Here is a 25,048-nt window from a genome sequence, read left to right as displayed (position 1 = left end):
GACATTGGAGAAGAAGATAATCCTTTGTGCTACTCATGATAATTACTGGGAGAAGCGAATGGGGGAAGGGGGCTTATTGGTAGGAGCTCATTAGTGTGGTGGGGGGGTCTTTGCTGCCTGGGAGAGACACAGACCCACTGGTTGGTGCCAATTGCACTCACACAGGAAATTCTCTGGTCACACCATGTTCAACCAGTGGAGGTGAATGCCACCATGCTATGACAACAGAGGCATCTCTCAGGACAAATGACCAATTCATCTGCTGCTGGTATGCTGGTATGTGCCATCCCTTGTTTAGGCCTGGACATGGCATAGTAGCTGGTGTCCTGGCATAGGGCTGTGTGGATGTACTGTCTCTTTTATCTAGCGATAAGAAACATTATGAACGGAGGGGGGTTCCATGTCTACAGGGAATTGGTGATGTGCTCTAGGGGAACACGTTGGTGTTGTTTCATGTCAGATGATATTCCAAAAAAGGTCTGTTTGCAGTGACAAAGGTTTTTGTTGCGATGGGATGTATTCTTAGCTGTACTGTGGCAACACTTTACTTTCTTCGACTGCTTAGTCATTTTGTGTGTGTGTGTGTGTGTGTGTGTGTGCGTGTACTACAACCATTTTAGGAGCAAAAATCTCAAGCTACCACTAAGTAGCTTTGGCACGGGTGTCGACACAGACACACACACACACACACCCACCCACACCCACACCCACACCCACACCCACACCCACACACACACACACACACACACACACACACACACACACACACACACACACACACACACACACACACACACACACACACACACACAGGAGGGTAAGTTGTGCTGTGTTTCTCATGTGTTAATCATTGACATTTACAGCTTGGAAACGATAATCACTGGAGCAACAGGCAAAGGTCTCTTCCAGACTCCTCAACGTTCACATCACTCAGGGAGAACCACCTGTCTGTACAAAACCAATGGTCTTGTCTGGTAAGTCTGGGTGGGAGACACTGGATTGGGGTGCTACCTTTTTCTATTGGAGAAAATGGATTTGTTTATTTTGGTGACATTTTAATATTGAACAGAAAGAGTCATAGTTTTAGTGGTAGATGTATGATAGATACACTATTGTAAGATTGGTTAAGAGATGGTCAATACTGGTGTTCTGGACTGGTTGACTGTGGTATAGTAGATCAACATAATAGTGATGATATTGTAAACATACCTCTCTCTTGGAGAAAAACATACAAATTATGTACTTTGTCACAAGTTGGAGTTTGAAGTAAGACGTTTTTTAACATTCAGATGTACAGCGATGGTTCACAAAAATTATTAATTTAGATGATGTGTATCTCAGAATAACAATTTGATTGATATGATTCAAGATTCAAGATTCTTTATATGTCATATAAAGATGATATGTCATACTTTTAGAATACATGTGGAATCAACGACTGGAAAACATGGACTGGATTTCACTCATATTTATGGCAGGGAAAAGGGCAAGCAGTAAATACTGGATGCTCTCTTGGTTAAACATTGACTCACACAATGCATGTCTTATGTCTGTAATTCAGATGCATTATCTAATGGGTGTCATTTTATACTGCATGTTAATCATGTTAACCAGCTTGTGGTAACAACAAAACCAAATAGAGAGAGACAAGTTCTGGTTGATTACTTTCCCCTTTATCCTTTAAGTGGTTACTTGTATCACTAGCAATAGCTGTAAATATGTACACAGTTTCACTAATGCAAAATACAAATAAAATGTGTTTAATAATAATAATAACAATAACAATAATAATAATAATAATAATTATTATTATTAACTGCTGTTGTGTTGTGTTTGTAGCTTGGATGGCAGACTACAGGAGGATGGGTGGAAGTGTCCTCCTGCTGGCCCTGCTGGCCCTCCACACTGACGGTGAGTACTCACTCAGTCTCAAACATCATGGATTCATTTGATTGATCTAATGACACAATCAAAAGCTTTTGCCACAATAACTAATGAAATTATAAAAGTATATATTGATAAGCCCTCTACTGCATGACCAAAAAGATATGTACTGTATATCTTGTTTTATAATTTGGGGCATATAAATGATTATTCTTTCCATAGTCCATGTTTTTTATGTCATGTTGCCCTGCTTTCAGGGATTTTCTGGTTGTCTAACTAGTTATCATGTGCTTTTTCTGCAGCTCAAGGAAATGTCATGCCGGAAATAAGCAATACCGTTGAAACATTACGGGAAGACATTCCGCTATGTATGTGTATCTTATCAAGGGTCAGTTTTAGAATGGGTCTGGTCGTAAATGAATATAAGTTAATTTGATAGGTCCTATGTTTAAGTCCTATTTTGTACAAGTGTTAACTGCCATATCATGAACTGTCTTTGCTCCATGCTGTTTCTGGATTTACATTATTTCACACCCTCTCTCTCTTTAGATGGTTTTGCATTTCAAATACAGGCTAGTGACAGTGATGGCGATACGCTGACATATAGTCTCTATGGACCAAATGCAAACTACTTTGATGTTGTCTCAGCCACCGGCATTGTTACAGTCATCCGTTATCTGGACAGAGAGGTTGGTCCCCTTCCACTACTCACCTGATCCTGAAACTACTTACAATTCAGCAAAAAATAAGTGAGGAATGTTTTGCTAAAAATGATTGTTATGTTTTGTTTTGTTTTTCACTAGACATTTACTTCGTTCCCTCTCGGCCTTAGTGTTTCTGATGGAACATACACAGTAAGTCAACAATTTTGAAGTAAAACAACATTTTCTTTAAATCAACACATGTATTTCATAACTTGTTTAATGGATTATATTATCTCTTAGGCTGATAAGGAAATTCAAATAATCTTATCAGATGCAAATGACAACAAACCAATATTCGAAGATGCACCCTACAACGTAAATGTCATGGAAGTAAGTTCAATATCAGATTTCTACTTTTATACTTTCCATGATTGTATACTGTACCTTCGATGTAATTTAATAATTTAACTTGTAACAACAACTATGTCATTACATAGTATGTTAATTATTAGTTAATACTTATTAATAGACTTACTCACTCTTATTATGTAATTACAAGATACTATGTAACCACATGTAAGTATAATGTTATACTAAATTAATTATAATATTACCCAGGTATAAAAAAACAACATGTAAAGTGTTAACAATTAGATAGTTAAAAGCATATGTAATGACTTCAGTGACATCAAAACAAGTACTCTGTGACTATATTGTATTATTGTAAGATTAGAGTTCAAAGGTGCTACACTGATAGCATGAAGAGATGTTTAACCTGGGTAAATGTGAGTCTGGCTAATTTTGTATGTACTACACTATATACTGCTAATCGTCAGTCACTTTCTTTTAACTTGATTCTTTATGTAATAACATGTAATACATCTACCTCACCTTTTATTTTCTTTAATTAGAATACTGCAGATACTCTACTGTTTACAGTCACTGCCACTGATGATGACACTGGACTTGCGGCCCTGATAAAGTACACAATTAAAGAGGTACGTTTTCTAAGATAAAGCACATTGTATTTTTGCTACCAATATGATATGCTGAAGTATGATATTTGTATTTAATGGAAATCCATCTGTGTACTCATGTCTAGGTTGTCCCAAGTGAAGGAACCAGTCTTTTTTCTATTGGTGAGAGGAATGGGAAAGTCACACTGCTTGGCACTCTGGATTATAATGAAAAGAGCCCTTTCTATAGGTTGGAGATAGTTGCATCTGTAAGTACTCAATTAGAAAATAATCTTGTCACATCACAACAATTCACTTCATTCACTGCTGTGTCTGCACTTGTCACAGATGATCTGTACTTTAGTGTGTCTCTGGGAGTGGTTACTGTGGTGGTTCACCCTTTAACGGATAGTTACAAAATCACATATTTGGTTCCCTTTGGTTACTGTCACTAACCACTAACTGAAAGCAGTTTTAACCAAAAAACAATGAAAATCAATGGACCCTAAATTAGCATGTTTGAAAGGTCCAAATCATTTGTTATTATCTGAAAAGACTCAATTACTTACTTTATGATTTTGAGATCATTTGGGCATGAAATGTAAACATTTTAATGAAGGGTCCATTGACCTTTGGTTAAAAATGCAATAGAAATGCTATAATACAGGACTAAAGTGTAGATTGAAGTCTATCTATAGACTCCTTTCAGAGTAAGGAATCAAATATGTGATTTTTGTCATTGTTATCACTATTTTCTTGAATAGATCACATAAAGCACTGTTTGCTTGTTTATGCTACACATTATGATGACTACATATTGTCTGAAAGTTGATAAAACACTTTACTTCAGTTGTTTGAATGCCAGATGGAGAGTAGTGTCAACTTTTTCAGGGGTAAAGTAATTGTGTTTCCTATGACAGGATAGTGGTGGTTCATTAAACGGAATCACTGTGATCCAGTCAAGCAACACCTTTGCCTACATCACGGTCCTCGATGTCCCAGATCTGGATCCACGGTTCATTAACCCCTCTTTCACAGCCACTGTCATCGAACACTCTCCTGTGGTGAGTGTTGTTGAATGTGGATTCTTTTCATCAAATTCCTATTCCAAACTCATTAACTAATGAAGAGATCTATTCTCTTTTTTGAGTTTTTGAGTTTTTAACACAACTCGAATGACTCTGCTTTATTCTAGGGTCAGTCTGTGTTTAAAGCACGTGCCATAGACCAGGACGCAGGAATCAATGACAAAATCACCTACAGCATTGAAAGTGAGTAAAATTAGATTTTTAACCTTTGGTCATTTTAAGTTATTAGCCGAATACCAGTGGAATAACTATTGATTTTAATCTTACTAATTCGTAACGCAATATGTAAAATTGAGTTCTTGGTATTCAGTTCTTGGTATTGTTCTTGTTTGTATTAAAAGTATTGCCAGGTCTGTTATAAGGCTGCTCTGTAATTTTACAGATTCCAATGCAGCTGATCTGTTCCAAATCTCAGCCCCTGATGGAGTGATATCTATCAAGAGTATCATTGACCGTGAGGCTTTGCTGGACATAAACTATGTTGTTATCCTTACAGTGACGGTAATGTGAATTATTTTATTATTAGGAATGTATGTGTGTCCTGTGTGTTATGTCTATCTGGCATATGACATGTGAATTGTGCTATTGTGTACTTATATTCTTAACTCAGAATGTTAAATCGGAAGTTCCCTTGTGAAAAACATTGCTATTCTATTCTATTCTACTTTCCCATTTAAAACTCTTGCATTCCAGGCCACTGAGGCGGAGCCAAATGTCGATGGGCTCCCGGCCAAGGCCTCCACTGAAGTGTTTATCACCATCACTGACATCAACGACCACAAGCCCAAGTTTTATTTGTGTGACGTGGACCCATGTGTGGAGGCCAGCAGCTTCAGTGGGCAGATACCTGAACACTTCTCAGGATCAGTTCCTCTCAGCATCATTGTCAAGGATCTAGACCAGGTCAGATTCACAAACAGAATTAGAAGTATTCAATTTCAAAGATTCATAGAAACCATCAGTACAATGCCATGGATGTAGGTTTGTTACAGCACCAGCCAAATTAGAATGAAGAAAGGAAATGTTACCAGTAGTAGTCAATGTGTTGATGTTGATGTGTTTTGTATTGCAAGGTTATTTGTGGTACATGAATGAAATAAGTAACAAATAATGAACCATCATCGTTGTTATTGTCATGCAGGGAGACAACGCAAGAATCCAGCTAACCCTGGACGGACCCGACAAGGATGCGTTCTCTGTCACCCCAGCATCTGCCAACTCAGAGAGCACAGTTCAGATCCTAGTCAAAAACCCTCAGATTGTCGATTACGAGAGTAAAACCTCAATGGTTGTCCATGTAAGCATGTGTGAAGAGATGGTTGGAGTATTTAACCCAGACTAACTAAAGGCTTTGGATGCTGTCAAAGGCCAGAATTATCCCAGCTTAGCGGCAAAAGGTTTTACGGGCTACTCACCATGACAACAGTGGTCATTAGGTTGTTAAGGGAGAGACATTGTAGGCATCATACAGGAGGATTTAAATTCTATGCGCTAAACTGCGGACACATAAGTCATATCTTCATTGTTACAAAGGCTAATTGACAAGACAGTGGATGATGATACTGATGAGCAGATAGAGATTTTTTTTTTAAATGTATTAAACCCTTATTTATCCAGGTTTGTTTCATTGAGATAAAATCTCTCTTTCAAGAGAGGAAAATATCAGAATTCCAGTTTGTGCGCAAGTGAACAAAATCAAGAGATGAGTTTTCCCTGTCCAGGTGATTGCCACTGATCCATCCAACGAGGTGGATTGCTGCTCAACGGCTACGGTGACCATCCAGATCGAGGACATAAATGACAACAGGCCTACCTTCCCTAATGAGACCTACAGTATAGATGTGCCTGAACACAGTCTTGATGGAACCCAAGTGGCCATCATAACAGTAGGTCCATTTCGATCTAGATTTACATTTACATCCTATGTGTTCTCATTCATTATGTATGCTCTTTGCATTCTATTCAACCCCAACCACCACCATTGTGTAGTATCCACTGTTTTGACTAAATGAGTAGCTGTAGCTCCAATTTCTGCTTAGTTTTTGGCACTCACAGACACTTTGTTTTTTTTTCAGGCATCTGATCCTGACACGATGGATGTTGGCGAAATCACCTACAAACTTCTTCCAGAGAGCATGTATGTCATAGGAACACACTGTCACTCTTGTTAGCATATCTTTCAGACTTTTCAAGCTGATACATTTTGTTTCCTGCATATCTTGAACAGGCGTTAGAGTTTGCCGCTCTATGAACAACAGAAATGGAAATGTCCTCAATTCAGTTATCTGACAGGTGGTGCGAGTTTTCATGATGCAAATTTCAAGAAATATTACTGGTTTTCAGGCTGAAGTTTTTTGATGTGGATCCCAAGACAGGAGCGATATTTGTGAAAAACAGCAATCTGATTGATCGCGAGGTCAACTCTCTTTATTCTGGGACTCTGCAAGCGAGAGACTTGGCCAACAACATTGGAACCACCGTCTTAGAGATCACTCTGACCGACATCAATGACAACCCTCCAGTGATCAGCAGAGAATCATACATGGGCATTGTCAGAGAGGGCCCAGACGGACAACTGAGGGTTCAAATACAGGTCTGAGTCTGCGTCTCTGTTCTCTCAGGATGTAGAGATCCAATCCACCATAGAACTGTTTAATGCAGTGCCTTTGTAAACAAACTAACTGACCACTGATGGGAAACATCTATCCATGAGTACTGGTTGGTTTTCAGTGTCGTCAAAAGCATTTTGTGATTTTCTTTTACCAAGACAAAAACAGTTGATTGATTGTATTGAAGCCTGAATAAGAAATCTGAAAAACTAGTTATACGAGTTATAGGGGCAGTCTGAGATTGACATAGTTAAAACTCATCTCATGGATAGTCATTCCTTGCATCCATAGCTTCGATTATGAATTTCGAAGTGGTCACATTTCTCCAGCCCCAACCCTCAGCTGTTCACCAAAAAAAGCGGCAGGGAGGTCGCTTTCTTGTTGTTTGAATCTCAGATTGCCCCTTTAGGGTCACATTGGCAGAGTCTGGTATGATGAGTAGTGTGACATACGGATGAAGGATGGAGGACGATGGTTGAAGATCATGCCAGGGATTATGGGATGAAGATTGTTTGGGGTTTGTTGGTGATGGTCCTCTTTCTCCTCATTGGCAGGCTACTGACGCAGATGAACCAGACACAAGCAACAGCAATATCGTGTTTAAAATAGTGGGCAAAAACAGTGACCTCTTCACCATTAACCCTATCACTGGTGAATTGACAAACAGTGGCCCGCTAGACCGAGAGGCCATCGACCGCGACTTGAATGGGAAGATTGAGTTGAACGTGACAGCGACTGACAAGGGCACCCCACCACTGTCCACCTGGGTGGAAGTCATCGTTGACGTGGAGGTGAGCAATGTCTCACAAAACTCATACAGTACACTGCAGGGAGAAATGCTCAATATGTAGTGGAACCAGGACTTTTCTCTGATGGATCATTGCGTCATTGATGATGATGACGTGGAATGTTTCTTTTCTTATATCTTTCTCTCAAGAATATACTTTTTCATTTGTTCTGTAGCTTCACATTTTCTTTTACTTTTGTTCTAGGATATCAATGACAATTCGCCAACTTTTATTCCTGCAGACGTCTCATACAAATTCTCTGTTTATGAGGGGAAGAAAGGTAACCACACTTTTCTCTTTGTTGTAATCAGGTATGTCTTTTGCACATTGACCAATTTCAATGAAGACTTTAAACAACTTCCACCTTTTCCTCAAGGGAATACTAATGATCAGTCTCTTAAACATCAGCAATTTCCACAGAGAAGGCTAAGCTAGAATTCAGCTGAAGTTGCCTTTTTCAACCCTCTTTAACAGGTGCTTTCGTCGGCTTGGTCAATGCGGAGGATTTGGACCAAACCCTGGACCACAACCGTATCTCCTTCAGCATTATTGGAGGCAGCGTTGGCAATTTCATCATCCGTTCTCTTCGGTTGGATGAAGGACTCTACAGTGGCAACATCACTGTGGACCCTGACATAGAGCTGGACTATGAGAGCAACCTCAAGTCCTTCAAACTCATTGTGGAGGCCACTGACCTGGGCCAGAGGAAGTCCACTGTGACAGTAGATGTGAATGTGCTGGACATAAACGACGAAAGGCCTGAGTTCAGTCCCACAGGTCCTCTGAGCGTAAAGGAGAACACCACCATATCTGAAGTAGTGGGACGCTTCGAGGCCACAGACCGTGATGGTAAGCACTCGCTCGTCTACGAGCTTGTCTCCATGAAGTGCCTTTGCCAGGGCACACTGGGCCCCTGCGAAGAAGAGTGGTTCAACCTGGAGCCCACGGGCGAGATCACGGTCAACAATGAGTTTGTGATCGACTACGAGATGTGTAACCAGGTGGAGATTGAGGCGCAGGTGGTGGATGAGTACACAGAGAAAGGGGAAAACAACAGTGCAACACCAGGTCAGTGCAACCGCATTTGTTCAAGTGTATGATGCTTCTGAGATGGCAATATGGCGGTTATATGATAGTAATGATGCTAACATGATCAGGGGGACTGAGCTGTCTAACTGCTGTTTAAAGAGCTTATTTGTATCTGCCAACATACTAACTATTTCAAATTGATTTCAGGCCACTTGGTGATTAATATTGAAGACATCAATGATAATGCTCCTGAATTCATCCGGTCGGATGCAGACGTCTTTGGTATGTCTATATATCGGCTTGTGCTGTATGTTTTGAGTAGTTTGGCTCAAGGGGTTTTCACAATTGTGCACACTGTAGCTGATGAATTGACGTAAAATATGGCCAACCCACAGTAACCTAGAGTGACGGCTTTAGCTGCTGATCTATATTCTGTCGCCTGAGAGCCTGTATCTATATTTATTTGTTCATTCAATATTGCATGTAAAACATTCATTTAAATGTACACTTGGGTCATTTTGCATAAACATCTTAACATCTTACAGGTTGTGCTTGACAGGATGTTAACCAACCATTTTCTTCTTCAGTTGTAGTGTCAGAGGGCACAGACACAGGCAAATCCGTTGCACAAGTCAAAGTGAGTATGTTTGTGTGAAACAGATCCAGATGTCAGAGCCTATCTTCTGCCGTAGGCTGAAGTCCCATCTCATTAGACTACATGGCCTCCTCCTCAGACTTCTCCCCATTCTAGCACTTCCCAACACACACACTTGTGCTGCACACGCACACGCGCACACACACACACACACACACACACACACACACACACACACACACACACACACACTGTGACTGCTTGTGGCACTTATTCTTACAGAAAGTCTTACTTGCAATGAGAATGATGTACAGTATAGTTGTTTCGCTGACAAATGTACTTATTGTAAGTTGTTTAGGATAAGAGTGTCTGCTAAATAACTAAACTGTAAAATGTAATCCAGCTGATTGCACTTGTATTGACAGGGATTAGAGTGAATTTTAGTTTGTAATCTTTCTCCCACACAGGCTGAAGACCGTGATTCGGGAATAAATAAGCAAATAGTGTTTGATGTAGCAGGTGTACAATTTCATGACACCAACAATCAAACGAGCCCCATGGGGCCACTGTTTAGAGCTGTCACTACAGCTCAAGACAACTTCTATCTTGGAGTAATTCAGTGAGTACAAGTGCAGCCCATCAACTCATGTTTTTATTTTTTATTTCAAGTTAATAAAATGATAAAACAAAAAAAAGTGTAAAATTAAGCTGTTTGTTGCTATGATGGATACAATGGATGCCATAGATGAGAGTAAAATGACACTTAAACGAATGACACAAGTTTTGACTTTGCAGATCGGCCCAACCGCTTGGTAGTGATCTGAAAGGAAAGTATTTGGTGACAGTTGAAGCGACTGACAGTGGAGACCTCATCACAACCACCGTGCTGGAGGTAGCTGTTCAAGTTCATTCATTAGTATTTTGATGGTCTTCTACTGTGTGCTTTAAACAAACAAACAAAAAGTAATAACTTCCTAGCTTTCCCCAAACTTTCTATCCCCCTCCCTTCTTTACCCCTCTCTGTGCAATGACACTTTTCTCTGCTTTTTTCAGATTTTCACAGTTGACACAACTTTTAAAGTTGAACTTCTATTCAGATCCCCGAAAGCAGAAGTCGAGAAGAACCTCAATGCCATTATACTGTAAGAGTTTCTATATTGCACATAGCATATTCATATTGTACAGTATGATCAGAGGCAGAAATATGTACAAAGAATAGGTACAAAGAATAAGTACAAAATAATAGGTACAAAATGCTAGAACTGATATACTGATCATCCCCCTGCAAACTGCCATAGTATGTGAAAGCCTTAGTAATGTTCAATGTATGTCTTTCTACTTATTGTGACAGTTCATGTGATACCTTTTACGTTTTTTTTATATGTTTCATTGCAGGGCTTTAACAGCAGCCACTAAAGCAAAAGTGGAGGTTGTTGGGGTCAGGGTTCCGGACACTAAGCAAAGCAGGTGAGAAGAGGTGCACATATAAAATCATCCACCAGGTGGTGCCAAACAGATGGTGGTACAGTAGTATGTTGCCATAAAGAAGATTTAAAAAAGCACCATTCTCTTTTATAATGGGAAATGCGAAGTGAGATGCTCGTGACGTCACCTCATTGAAGTTGAGATTTAAAACGGTTAATGTAAGGGTTAATGTTAGGGTTAGGTAAGGGTTATGGTTATAGTTAGGGTAAGGATTAAGGTAAAGGTTAGGTTTCAGGGTAGGATCGTTCTGAGGATCCCACTTAGCATCTACCTTTTCATAATGGATTGATGAAGAAGTTGACCACAGATACTCTAAACCCGGATTCACACTACAGGCCTGAACCGAGCTGAGCCGAGCTGAGCCGTACTGGTCTGGCCTGATTTATGCATGCATCATAGCTGCTGAAACAGTGCTGGAAAGGACAATGTGAAAGAAAATTATCCAAGCCAGCACAGTACAGTTTGGGTCAGCCCTAGTGTGTAAAGCCACTCACTGTAATCTTAGGCGGGGTCGTGTGGAAATACACCCTTTCTTGTATCATTGGTTAGTTATGGGCAGTGATGACACAGTAATAATGTATTAGTGATGTATAACCTCTTGATTGTGCTTTTCAATAATTGGGTTGTATTCCTTTTCCCAGGGAAACATCGGAGACTTATGTGGATGCGTATTTTGTGTTCCCCAATGGAACTGCCCTCACTTCTTCTGTTGTGGAGGACCTGGTGTCAGACCCTACCCATGCACCCATACTTGCACAGTATGGCCTCGCACATATTGTTAGTTTGTGGTTCAAACTCTAGTTCATAAACAAGCAAATTACAACAATCAAGAAACTTCTTACTCAACCATTTCAGCCAAGTGGCTTGGAAAACAAACAGCATTTGGCAGTCTTTGAAATACTTCTATTGGAAATGCCCATAAACTAAAAGCTTTTTTAATAAGATTTGTCCTTGCACCATTCAAGATTGCCTTGAATGGGTTAAGTAATTTTCTACATTTTGTTTATTTTTCTGTAGTTTTCAACTTATTTGTTTCAGATCACTCAAGAAATTCCCTCTTTGTTACTACAAATGACAATTGTCTTTCCTATTCAAAGAGCACTGTGTACACCCAATCTCTGTAGTTATACAGTAGCTCTACAGTATGTCGAATACATACCAGCTGCTGTCTGTGACTGCCTGTTAAGTCTGTGACTGCCTGTTAAGATAATACATAATGCGTGAGTACATAATGCCTGCTCCTGTTGGTCTCAGCTGTGTGTCCTCTACCTGTGTTCTCCAGGAGACTAGTATCGTGGAGAAGAAGGAGCTGGACACTGCGGAGTTTGCTCTACTGGGACTTGTGGCTGGTCTCATGATCCTTCTGGTTGTCATGACCACCTCTCTGGTGTGCACTCGCAGGAGGTCAGTGCCTGTCCCTCCCTCCTGCTTATATGGGATTGCACAATTAGATTTCTAGCTGAATTCTAGAAAGAGAGAAAACAGACAGACAGAGAGACAAAGAGAGAAAACAGAGAGAGAGACAGACAGACAGACAGACAGACAGACAGACAGACAGACAGACAGACAGACAGACAGACGGTAGGACCAGGGGCTATTGGCAGTCACAATGCTAGAAGAAGGAAGAATTAGGTTTTCTTTTTTTTTTTAATTATTATTATTATTTTTACAGGAGAGAAACTTGTACAGGGGGGTAGTGGGGATGAAGAGGTCTTTAGGTCTTTATGAACCTACTGCATGTTAACATTTCAGCTACCAGACCAAGATGAAGGCGGCTAAAGCCATGAAATCTGCAGCCATGGTGGCTAATGAGAACCTGATGTCTGGACCTGTGGTACCTGGCACCAACAAGTACACCATGGAGGGGTGAGTTGCTCCCACTCCATACTGTGTTATAGGAGGACAGGCTTATTGTAATGCATGGAATGGAATGAGGAATGGTATCAAACACACCATTCCTCATTTGGTTCTATCCCTTTTCTCCCTCCACCAGCCTCCACTGGTCTAAGTAGCCTTAGACCTCTTGGTCTAAGGAGTGATTAAGCAAGAGTGATTCCCCTACTGCTGTACATCCTTCTGATTGTCATGTTGCAGCCATTTTCATGCAAGGCAATTTACAGATATGCTACACAGACCATCGGAGCTGACTGTGTGTGTGTGTGTGTGTGTGTGTGTGTGTGTGTGTGTGTGTGTGTGTGTGTGTGTGTGTGTGTGTGTTTGTCTGTCTACAGGGCTAACCCTGTGCTCAACCTGAACATCGACACGGCCACCGACCTGGGCTTTGATGAGGAAGGCTCCAGTTCTGACAGAGTCAGGTAGAAACAACCGTCCACCATATTCACCTACTTCTGTTTCTCTGACCTAGGGTCAGATTACCCCACACCCAATCCTAACCATAACCACTACACAGAAACTACACTGACCACACGGCTGCACCTACATGCGAGCGTTGTAAAACTCTTTCACACTCCCTTTCTATTCAATAACTTCTCCTTGAATCCTATCATTTGACGTCCATAATATAGTTAGAGATTTATTTTTTACTATCAATATTTACTTAACGTGGTACGTGGCCAGGAAATCCTTGTTGTCCATTTTGTTGTGATGGAGGTTATTGAAAGTAGATTGATTCCAATTAGACATTTTGTCACTGTATGCACACCGCAGCATGTTCTCTAGTTGAGATGGAGGACTGGTAATCAACAGGTAACATTCAGTTTCACCTTCATTACACCATTCATTACACACTTCAACCTACAAACATGCTGTCAATGTATTTGCCCATTTTCAAATCCTATAGGTCTTTTTATTTCCTTTCAAGACAGTGTTTAAAACATTTCTATACTGGTCATTCTCTTTGATAATGTCCTTGGTTGGGCATTATTGAGATATCATGGACATCTGTGGAGCGTCAAGGATTTGTATATGATTCTGAATATGTGAATTTCATTCTTTCTCTAAGCCTCAATTCCTTGGACATTGACATAAACCTGTCTGAGAAGGACATGATGCCCATGATGGTAAGGTTAACGCAGAAAAATGTCATCTGTCATTACTACACAACCTTTACACAACAGAGCAATGCACCATGTATAAAGAAGTGAATGGGAACCGCAGTCACTATATACTGTATGCTTGGTTGCTATGAACAGGTAGTACACTGTAAATATGAATGGCCTGCCCAGGGACTACAGATGTCAGTTAGCTTTCTAGCTAATTCTGATGCAATAAATACATCTTTGTGTGTGTGTGTGTGTGTGTGTGTGTGTGTGTGTGTGTGTGTGTGTGTGTGGTGTGTCTGCGCTATGACAGATGATCCAGGAGGAGGATGAGGAGTATGGTGGGGAGCTTGACTACATCGAGCCACTAGGGGCAGCACTCGCCCAGCGGGGTAGGAAGAAAGATCCTGACAGCCCTCATTTAACGTTTTCCAACCCAGCATTCAGTACCACTGACCTGTGACCTCCATTCTCCTGACCGACCCCCCCCCCCCCCACACACACACACACACAGTAATTTAAATTACTTTTACCAACTGTTTTACTATAACCATTTATCGTTAAGGTACAATGATCTCAGATCAGTTGGTTTGCTGATCGCTATATCACAAGGTAGTCAAAAGTATGGCTTGTTTCGTTTTGCCAAGAGTAACATGCACTGTTTGTAGTCAAACATCATGAGACTGCAGCAGTTGAAAGTAGGCAAAAAAATTTTAAGCAAACAAAACTTTTTTGTTGCACATGTGAATCACTTTATTATTATTTTCTAAATATTGTATGGAATAATTTGATTGATTTTTTTAAATACATTCTGCTGTAATCTTTTACATTAATTTCCTTTTTTGTGTTTTGATTATGAAACTATTGGCACTTGTATCTGTACTGCTGTGTTGTTGCTAACACAATCCTTGAAGCAAAGGAACATGTGGAAGTGTTTGATATCCAGTAATTTGGCCCTCTTTTGTATAAAATCCAGATTATTTTACTGACCATCAGTCACTGAAAAAAAGGAAACAAAATATGTACTGTAAATGAATGGATTTATTCATTGTAAAATTGTGGGTTGGCCAAAAAGTAGTATTTACTGCAGATTTCACCAGTTCAATGCTTTGGGCCTGAGGCATGTATGTTTAAGGATTGGTGAGACAAACCAAAAGGCATTGTAGCTTTGGTTTACATACAGCTGTATGGAATGTGAGATCTGAGGTCTGAGTTGAATTGATCATTTCACTGTATATTGGCGTATCCAAGATATTGAGGTGTATTTAAGTGAATGTATGGCAAGTGCAATCATTGAATACATTTGTTTTCTCCAAATGCATTTTTGAAATAATGATGTTCATGTACAGAAATATCTATGTCTATACTATAATTATCAGATGAATTATTACCAATAAACACATATGAAAACATAAACTCACGTTTCACATCACAATACAACTTAATCACAAAATGATATAATTAATTCAAAGGGGCAATCTAGGATTCAAACAACAACAAAACGGTCACCACAACACCTTTTTTGGTCAACAGCTGAGGGACGGGGCTGGAGAAATGTAATTACTCTCAAATTCATAGACAGAGCTATGGATGCAAGGACTGACCATGAGATCCATGAGCTCAAAACGATACTTTACCATGTTTTGAAGCTGTACAGTGTTTGTTTACAATTACATTGTTTACATACAGTGGAGTAAAACAAGCTTATATTTTGGGTCAGTCAGTTGAACTAAGCTCATTAATCATTTATAAGTTATATTCTGCAAGAATCAATGGCTGTCATTCATTTAAAAGCCCAACATGTAGTGGTCCCAGATTGCCCCTTTTATGGGAAAATTCTTCCTTTCGAAAATTACTGTGATTGTACAATTGCTGTGAAACATCATTTGCACATTAACACAAATTGATAACGCAAGTTAACACACAGTTGCGGAAAAAATAGCAAATTGCACCAAAATGATAACCAAAACAGAATCAATAACATCTCCAGTAATCCAAAAGGATTGTGCTCTTTGTAGAAATTCCCACCAGACACTGGTTTGGGATCAGATCACCCTTCCCAAATCCTAACCTTAATCATTAAGGGGTAAAACGCAACACTGACTTTATATCAAAGTATTGTGGATCAGTGGTGTGGCGTAGAGCCCACCATTAGTGCTCCTAGCTACAACTGCCTTATAGAAACCAAATCCATTATGAAGAGCATAAATCAGACGCAGCCTTGCTTGGCATATCGGCAGCCAGCAGGGGGCTGCAGGGGGCTGTGGCTGCATGCTGTGCTGTTTTTTGAGGTAAAGAGTACAATGAAAAACATCACTTTCTGAATTGATTCAGGTCAGAGAGATAGATAGATAGATAGATAGATAGATAGATAGATAGATAGATAGATAGATAGATAGATAGAAAACAAGTAAAGATAACATCCAAAACGTACAAGGTGTTGAAAGAAGTAGATGTTGGCTTCCTGAATGCATTAACCTGCTCTAATGTCCAAGGCTTCCTTACCCAGGGGAGGCTGGTGAAGGTAGAAATCGGAGGATGGGCTTGTTGTAATGCATGGAATCTCCACCAGCCTCCCCTGCCTGAAAGTCTCTCTTTCTCGAAGTCTGTGTCGCAGTGCCAACATTTCACACATATGAAAGATGTCTCTTTTTTGTTCTTTTTTTTACGGCATTATGTGGCGCTTATTGTTATCCAGGATGATGGTCTAAGCAACTGTGTGGTGAGCTGCATTACAAAACAAGCGTTTCTTCTGTTTTATCCCTGGGAGGCAGTTTCTTTTCCTTAGCAGACATGCGTAAAGACACCTGCAGTGAAACAGGTTGTTGCAATCAGAAGGCTCAGATAGTTGAATTAGCATGCACTGTGATCCTATGGTTGAGATATTGTCACCGGCTTGTAGTCTTGTACTGTGATACTGCAGTTTACAGTAGGTGTTTCTGGCTGATAAGCGTGTATGTAAAAGCTTGATTGTGTAGTTAGTCTGCAGTCTTCTGGCTATAATAATGTAGTTAGCCTGGTAGCTCTGAACAGATAAGGGTAACTCTACAGACGGAGGCAGGGAGGGTCACAGTCTTTCACTCAGTCGTATGAGCTCTGGAACAGCAGTTCGGCTGCTGCACATTCTGCATCAGCAATCTGAAGGGATTTCGACTACGCCTGCCCCTCTTCCCCTCCCGTTCTCCTCTCTTCCCAGCGCAGCCCTTCCCTGAGCCCCCCTGGCTGGACCCGGAGGTGGGAGGAGGGGTGGAGGGGAAGGGAGCTGCAGTGAGGCTGAGAGGAGGGGGGGGAGGCAGAGAGGGATGTTTCCTGTGTTTCTTCACCTGTTTCTCCAGGTGTTTCTGGATAGCTGAGCCCAGCACGGCCACCTCCACAACTGCCCCGTACACCTCCCAGGTCATCCCTTTCTCATCCCAACGCACCTCTTTCACCTCCTCATCTGTTTTGTCTTCCATTTTCTCTTCCGTTTCTCTCTCCTCCAGTCTCTTCTCTGTTTTATTCTCTGTCATTATCTCCTCCTTTTTCTCTGCCGTCATTTTCTCTGGTGTTTTTTCCTCCTTTCGCTCTGGTCTCTCCTCCTTCTCCTCCTCCATTCTCTCCTTCATCCTCTCTTCCCCTTTCCTCTCCTCCATCTGCTCCCTCTCTCCCCCACTGATTTCTGGGAAGTCGGGGGCGGTGGGAGTTTTTGGGGTCATGGGTGCCGTGCCAACAGAACAGTATTTCACCTCTGGAAAGTCTGGGGCGGTGGGCGTTTGCGGGGTCATGGGCGCCGTGGCAATGGAGCGGAACTCCACCTGTCGTCCTACCTGCATCTCTGCGTCCGTAGTCTCACCCCCTCCGTGTCCCAGCGTCCCAGAGGAGCCTGGGAAGAGGAAGGCAGCCACTGCACCCTCAGGGGGGGTCATAGGACTGGTGGCCACAGAGTGATACTGGACCACCTCCAGGCTGACCTGGGTCTGGATGTGTTGCTGTTTGGCCGGCGACGCCAGAGGAAGAGTAGGCTGCAGTGGGGAGAGTTCTGTCTGCTTGAGTCGGACGCTCTCCCTCACTTCATTACTAAAGCACGGCTTTGTTTCTGTGTCCTCGTCCCTTGATTGGTCTGGGTGTTTGTTTTGACTTGGAGACTGTGATGTCATAAGGTCTGTTTCTGGTTGGACATTTTCACTGGCGAAAAGGGAATCCTCCTTTTTGTTTTGTTGTGAGGAGTTAGAGTTTGTCGGTGTGGTTTCCTGTTCCTGTTGAGCTGGGTCACTGTGCCCCCCATCCATGCTGTTTTCTTGTATGGGAAGGGCATCATCCCCTGCACTGCTTACCTCAATAGAGTGCTCTAAAACCGCTCTGGCGTTGTCACTGAGCTCTTCACATTCATCTGACTTCAACATCACAGGCTCGGTGGAGTGAATGGATGACTCAGTCTCCTCTCTTCCCTCCTTCTGCTCCTCCTCCTCCTCTTCATCTTCAGCACTGTCATGGTGGGTCACCAGAATCGTAATCTCTTGATCGCCAGCCTCTACCTTTGACCCATATTGCGTATACTGCTGTTTATCTGTCATTGGTTCTTCATCCGGCATGTAACTGTATCCTTCTGAGTCTACCCACTTAATCTGGGGGCACTTTATGGAGGTGTCTGGGGACACATTTGAGTCTGAGTCAGGCTCTTTGATCTCCTCCTTTGGAATGGTGCATGCGGGGGCTAAATCCAGGTGAGGATACACCACCGCAGGGTCTGACTCACTTTTAGTTTCAGCAGTTTCCCTCTCATCATCACCACACTCCTGTTGCACATGCTCAGTCTGCTCCCCCTCCGTTCTCTCCTTCATCCTCTCTTCCTCCATCCGCTCCTCCGTCCGCTCCCTCTCTCCCCTGCTGATCTCTGGGAAGTCAAGGGTGGTGGGCGTTTTCGGGGTCATTGGCCCCGTGGCAATGGAACGGTACTCCATGTCTTCGAAGTTGGGGGCAGTGGGTGTTTTTGGCGTCATGGGCCCTGTGGCAACCGAACGGTACTCCACCTCTGCAAAGTTGGCAGCGGTGGGCGTTTTCGGGGTCATGGGCGCCGTGGCAACAGAACGGAACTCCACCTGTCGTCCACCTGAGCATGGGAAGAGGAAGGCAGCCGCTGCACCCTCAGGGGGGGTCATGGGGCTGGTGGCCACAGAGTGAGACTGGACCACCTCCAGGCTCACCTGGGTCTGGATGTGCTGCTGTCTGGGCGGCAACACCGGAGGAGGAGGAGGCTCTGTACATTGGTTCACTGACTCTCTCCACTCTTTCTTCTCTCTCTCCTCCTCTTTCTCTCTCTCCTCTTTCTCTTCTCTCTCTTCCTCTGTAGCCCTCCCCTCTTTTGTCCCTTTTTCCTCTGAGTGTTCCCTCTTTATCTGACCTCCTCCTCCTGTGTGTGACAGATCACTCTCGGGGAGCACATTGACAACTGGTTGGGATTCAGCTGAGTTCTTCTCCTTTGTGTCATCCTGTATTGTGGCGTGTTTAACTTCTGAGGCAGATTCAGCTCCAGGCTGTTCTATCACTGGGACAGTGTTTCTCTGACTTTTGTCCTCCACAGGCATGGAGTCCAACTGAACAACGACACTGCTGCACTCCACTGCTGAGAAAGCTGTGTCCCTGTGCTCTGAGAACTCAGCCGCCTCAGCCCCCTCCACACCATGACCAGTGTTCATGGGGAGTTCTACTGGACAGTCTTGACTTGTGGGCTGGTGGCTGGTGTTTATATGAAGCCCTTCTGGAGTGGGGTTGATATCAGTGCTGTCCATACACACTCTGGGCTCAGTCATGTCAGGAGTGCCTGGTAACACAGCCGTGTCGCGGTCTTCTGGTAGGTTGCTCTTCTGGTCCTTCAGGCTTCCCATTCTCACACCACACCAGGGTCCATGATGATCATGATGATGCTAACGAGAAAGAAACATTTACCTGCAAGAAATATGCACAAGGATACACTGACGCTCAGATGGTATCATATCATATTTAAAGATATTTGATTTGAAGTTGGCTATCAATCCAAACATCAACATCAAATGACAATTTGAAATTAAACAATGTTCAATGTTGATAAAACAATATGCATTTACTAAGTAAGGACTTCAACTGTTCATCACTAGTCCATTAAAGCCAATCCAGACTCTGCTGCTGTTTCATTCCATAATAAAATTAGTGACACATTTGTAATCTGTTCCCATGTTTTCTATTTATATATATTAAATGTACAGATGATACTGTATGTACATTGCAGGAGAGAAGCAAACATGTAATTTTGATATAAAACATATCTTTCAAACACTATATACCCTATTTTTCCGTATAAAACAATCAAGCTCTAAACATAGAGATGATTTCATCTGTAATTGACTTCTGGTGGCTGTTTCAAAAGCTTTTGGATAGTTGATTAATAAACTCTACTATCCAAAAGAAAAACAATATACATTTAAAAAAATATGCATATAATGCATATTCTATTCAAAGGGATATTTCAGATAGCCTAGCTCAAATGATACATACCTCAACAGTCCAACCTGTCCATTGTCCACTCTGACTCAGAGATGAAAGCTTCTGATATCATCAAATATATCTTTCTGTAAAAAGATATATCAAGCTACGAGTGTGTCCCTCTATCTCCCCTGTTGATGGATGCTGATTGCAGTAGCTACAGGTTTAGTTTCCAGAAGAATCCTTTGGCTCTTGCTGTGGCTGTGAGTGTTGAAAAGCTTCACATTTCCAGTTTCCCTGGAAACCACCGTGGGTTCCTGGCAGTGAGTGGTGATGTGATGACAAAGTCTCTCTACGGCTCTCTAATCAACAGCAAATGATAATAATTATTACATCGTTCTCATAGCAACTCAATAGCTTTACTTGTGACTGTGCTAGATTACAAAAAGAGGAAAAAGCTGTATCCTATGTGTGTGTGTGTGTGTGTGTGTGTGTGTGTGTGTGTGTGTGTGTGTGTGTGTGTGTGTGTGTGTATGCTGTTGTAGAGGAATACTTATAAGCAGGGAAACCTGAACTGATGACGTGACTGTATCAATCTAAGCAAACACTATATTGTATATAGAGGATCAAACCTGTGAATTCACATGCTGCCTTCATTGAAATTCATACATTTTTTTAAATTCATGTCGTTTGTCTTTGTGTTTTTCTTGTCTATAACTGTTCCGTACTGTGCCATGTGTTTTGTTATGTGTGGACCCCAGGAAGAGTAGATACTGCAGTAGCAACAGCTAATGGGGATAAATAAATAAACTAAAATAAATTCCCAGTGGAGAGTAAATACGCATGCAGGAGAGGTTTATTCCATGCATGGTAAGGATACGCTATACCGTATGTACAGTATGTATGTGTGCTGTAGAGGCAGCATTTTGTGAAGGACACGGTAGATGGAGACTCAACATCAGTTACACAGGGACTGATGCACCAGGAATATCAATAGTCTCATCATGGTGAAGGAACAAGTAGACAACAGACCCTGTTCACATTACAAAACTCAAAACAGATTAATATATGTTGTGTTGTACAAGGACTGTTGAAACCTGTGTGTGAACGGGGTCATAGATATTACTGTATAGTGTCGTGTATTATGTAAGAGAATGTAACATTCCTCCTTAGCAGTAAAACCACTTCAAAGGCCATGTTCTTATCACAAGGAAACGAATCAACTGCTGGAGAAGCCTGGAGCGAGATGAATGTGTTATCACCTACGCACACACACATGAACACACACACACACATTTTCAGTAAACCATTACAGTCATTCCTGCACATGCTTTTTTTTAATGCGCATGTTGATACCCAGGTGGTCTCAGTGAGCGTTGATATTTCTACACACTTCAAAGAAATTGTGTAGGAAGCATATTTTTTCCTTGTTTTCTTTTGTGGGTTCCTGTTTCAGCTAGCCACAGCTTGGCTAGAACACTACGTTCCCGCTGGCAGAGTCCTCACCACCATTCCCAAGGCCTCCACCAATCCCATCCTTAGCCGCCTTTGAGTTCTGTTTCCTAGCAACCGGCAGTGTGATGGAAAGAGGGAGGTGAGCTAGTGAGGGCAAAGTAAACAGCTCAGATAGAACACCCATCAGGAGACTACACCCTGCCAAAGGTTCTCATGCTACCACTGTGCCAGTGATTGACAAACACCCATATAAGCAAACATATAATGATGCATACTGACCAACTGTACCGCCCTATCTTAATTGTTGATGCAGTCAACAGAAACCATGTTTATTTCAAACTATTTATATCACCCTGTTACGTAAACGTGCAGTATAATACATCTTATCAATATATAAAGGTTTCTCTGAAGGACATAGTCAGAGACTAGGCCTACAGTATACAATATGTCAACATGTTGACTATTTGGTTGTAAAACATATAGAAGTTAATACTGTATGTGCTTCAGTGTTGGAGGTTTTTGTGGTTCATGTATGTTGTCAAATTTGAATATCCTTAAACAAGAGAGCATATCTCTTTATTATCTTTGGCAAAAAAATAATCAAATATGATAAAACATGAAAAAAGAAAGCAAGTTACTCAGTTGGAAAATTAGACCATTTTCCTTATGGAATGTTTTCTCTGCCTTGTGTTGTGGTCTCTGGCTGACAGGATTCCTCCCTCCTCCATTGTTTTTCCCAGACTAAAACACATCTCTAACCAGACACGCCGTCTCTACAGGTTCCCATTCAGCAGGCTCTCTCAGTGTCCCTGGGATCATTTTGAGCCCAGTTTCTGTCCAAACTCCTTGATGGTGTCCGTTGCTTTGTCTGCAGCTGTTCCAATAGCTGTCTGAGTCTGTCTGCTGGCTTCCTGGGCAGCTTGAGAGAGCCAGGTAAAGAGGGATTAGGTTAGGAGGGAAATGCTAAAATACCATGGTAGTGCATGACAACCCTGATGTTGTAGAGGCAACCCTAGTTTGTATTGTAATTAGAAACTGTCATGTTACCTGACTGCACAAATATATGTAAATCAACTATTAATTTGACAGGTAAATGCTTGCATCCTTGGCTCTCTTAATCTCTGTAATTTCAAAGTGATTTCATAGAAAATCAAAACAAGTTTGATACCTTGTTATGTTTACTCCTTTCTCTGGTTAGGAATTGCTTACTGCTTATTACTGCCAAACCTTAGTAAAGGTATTTTGTAACAGAATAGTGTGGTAGCAGCCACCACTGATATACATCTAGACAAGATAAACCCATCTAGATCAATGAGTGTGGGGAGGCTGCTGGAGGTAGACAGGAGGATGGACTCATTGTAATGCATGGAATGGAATGAGGAATGGTATCAAACACTGTGTCCTCCGATATCTACCTCCACCAACCTCCCTATGTGTTGACGTACTGCACTGTACCTATGGTGGTTGTTTCTTTGGAGGACTCTGCCACCTGCTGCACAGCGTCTTGAGCTGCCTGGACTGGAAACACAGCACATGAACATTTCATATTCATTGCTCCCATCATCCAAAACTTTTAAATTACTGCAGAGTAGGTGAAGCCATAACGTAATCTAACAACTTAATTCCAATGCTCCCCACTGTAACAGTTTGAGCCCTAAGCTAGCAATGATTGGTAAACACAATAATTTTATACACATTTTCCTGAAACAGGACCAGATATTTTAGTTTTAAGTGATACTGCAGTTTAGTTTGCATGCACCAACTACTGATATAGAGCAAACAAAGCCATGTGAGGAGCAATGGTACTCAACTCTACTGCATAACATGAAAGGCAGAGTATAGCTGAGAAAAGGTCTTTGCCCCAAATAATCCCATTGATTATTTTCTTGTTTTCTGAGCTAATATTACCATACCTTACCTGCTGTCTCTGTGACTCCTTTGGCTGCTGAGTGGGAGGTGCCTTTCAGGCCCTCAAAAGACTTCTTGAAAGAGGCCATGGCTCTGTTCTCTTTGCTTGTCTTCTGGAGACTCCGGTGAACAGGTTGCACAGACAGCAAGTGAGGGAGGCAGTTTAATACCCTCTGTTTGTGGCCGACACCACCAAGCATGCACGTTCCAACTGGATTACCAACACAAAACCCACCACAGAGACCAGATTACACTGGAATCCCAGCTATGGCACAGTCCTGCCAGGAGACAGAGCCCCCCCGAGCCCACCTCAGCACATTCTAAACAATCTGTCTGTCTGTCAGACACCCCCCCCCCCCCCCCACCCCGACAACGGACACACTCACAGACACACTCACACTCACACTCACACACACACACACACACACACACAGGGACACAGAGAGAGACAGACAGACAGACAGAAGAAAGACAGACAGACCAGACAGACCGACAGACAGACAGACAGACAGACAGACAGACAGACAGAGGGTATTAACAATCATTGAGAGGTCTACACACTACAGATGATAGGAAGTTGTCTAAAGAATGCCACCTGTATGTATTGAACATTGAAGATTTGGAATAATAAACAATAACACACATGGGTTATTTTTCTCATTTTTTATTTACAGATGATTTGTTTGTCTGGCTTGACACATAAACCTTTATATTGACAATTCCTGCATTTTAAAGCACATATTGATCTGACAACCATTATGATTTCAAGACATAATATACTGACTTTAACTTGTTAAAATCTTCAGTACACACAAACACACACACGCACACACACAAACATGTATAGTTTGTCCATTTCTAACAGATAGTCCACTGGAATGATTTCACAAGCAACTATAAAGATACAATGTATAAAACTCTTACTTGAAAAACATTAAATAAATAACTTGCTTCAAAAGTAAATGCAAAAGAGAAACCCACAAACAGGCATTGTACACACTTAGATTATTATTGTATCTGTTCGCAACCAGATTTATTTTTTTCACTCCCAACGTCATTATTGGAAGATGAGAAACATCTATCGCACATTTATAAATACAGATAAATACACACAAGTACAAAGAGTCACAATCCTGACTCTGGTCTCATTTCGTTGGGAGGGAGTCAAGG

The 25,048-nt window shown here is 41.7% G+C and overlaps 2 protein-coding genes across 2 annotated transcripts; one reads left to right on the top strand and one right to left on the bottom strand.

Annotated features, from left to right (window-relative positions):
- Positions 1-1,844: 1,844 nt before the first annotated feature.
- Positions 1,845-14,540, top strand: LOC310824814 (cadherin-related family member 2-like; the record flags this gene model as incomplete). Its single annotated transcript, XM_083698063.1, has 23 exons — positions 1,845-1,911; positions 2,434-2,573; positions 4,405-4,548; positions 4,680-4,755; positions 4,955-5,073; positions 5,266-5,475; positions 5,714-5,869; positions 6,294-6,458; positions 6,648-6,709; positions 6,916-7,165; positions 7,736-7,972; positions 8,174-8,249; positions 8,444-9,037; positions 9,206-9,305; positions 10,389-10,485; positions 10,647-10,735; positions 10,989-11,060; positions 11,720-11,855; positions 12,361-12,482; positions 12,831-12,944; positions 13,310-13,393; positions 14,041-14,098; positions 14,391-14,540. The coding sequence occupies 23 exons, from the start codon at positions 1,845-1,847 to the stop codon at positions 14,538-14,540; spliced, it is 3,318 nt and encodes a 1,105-aa protein (XP_083554189.1).
- An 8,245-nt stretch (positions 14,541-22,785) lies between these two features.
- Positions 22,786-23,967, bottom strand: LOC310824811 (uncharacterized protein; the record flags this gene model as incomplete). The annotated part of the gene is made up of 3 exons (XM_083698061.1): positions 22,786-22,889; positions 23,426-23,488; positions 23,889-23,967. The coding sequence occupies 3 exons, from the start codon at positions 23,965-23,967 to the stop codon at positions 22,786-22,788; spliced, it is 246 nt and encodes an 81-aa protein (XP_083554187.1).
- Between the last annotated feature and the right edge of the window lie 1,081 nt (positions 23,968-25,048).

This window comes from Argentina silus (assembly GCF_951799395.1).
Source record: "Argentina silus genome assembly, contig: scaffold_124, whole genome shotgun sequence".
In the NCBI taxonomy this organism is placed as follows: Eukaryota; Metazoa; Chordata; class Actinopteri; order Argentiniformes; family Argentinidae; genus Argentina; species Argentina silus.
Note: the sequence above shows the minus strand (reverse complement) of the source record. Positions and strands in the feature narration are given on the sequence as shown.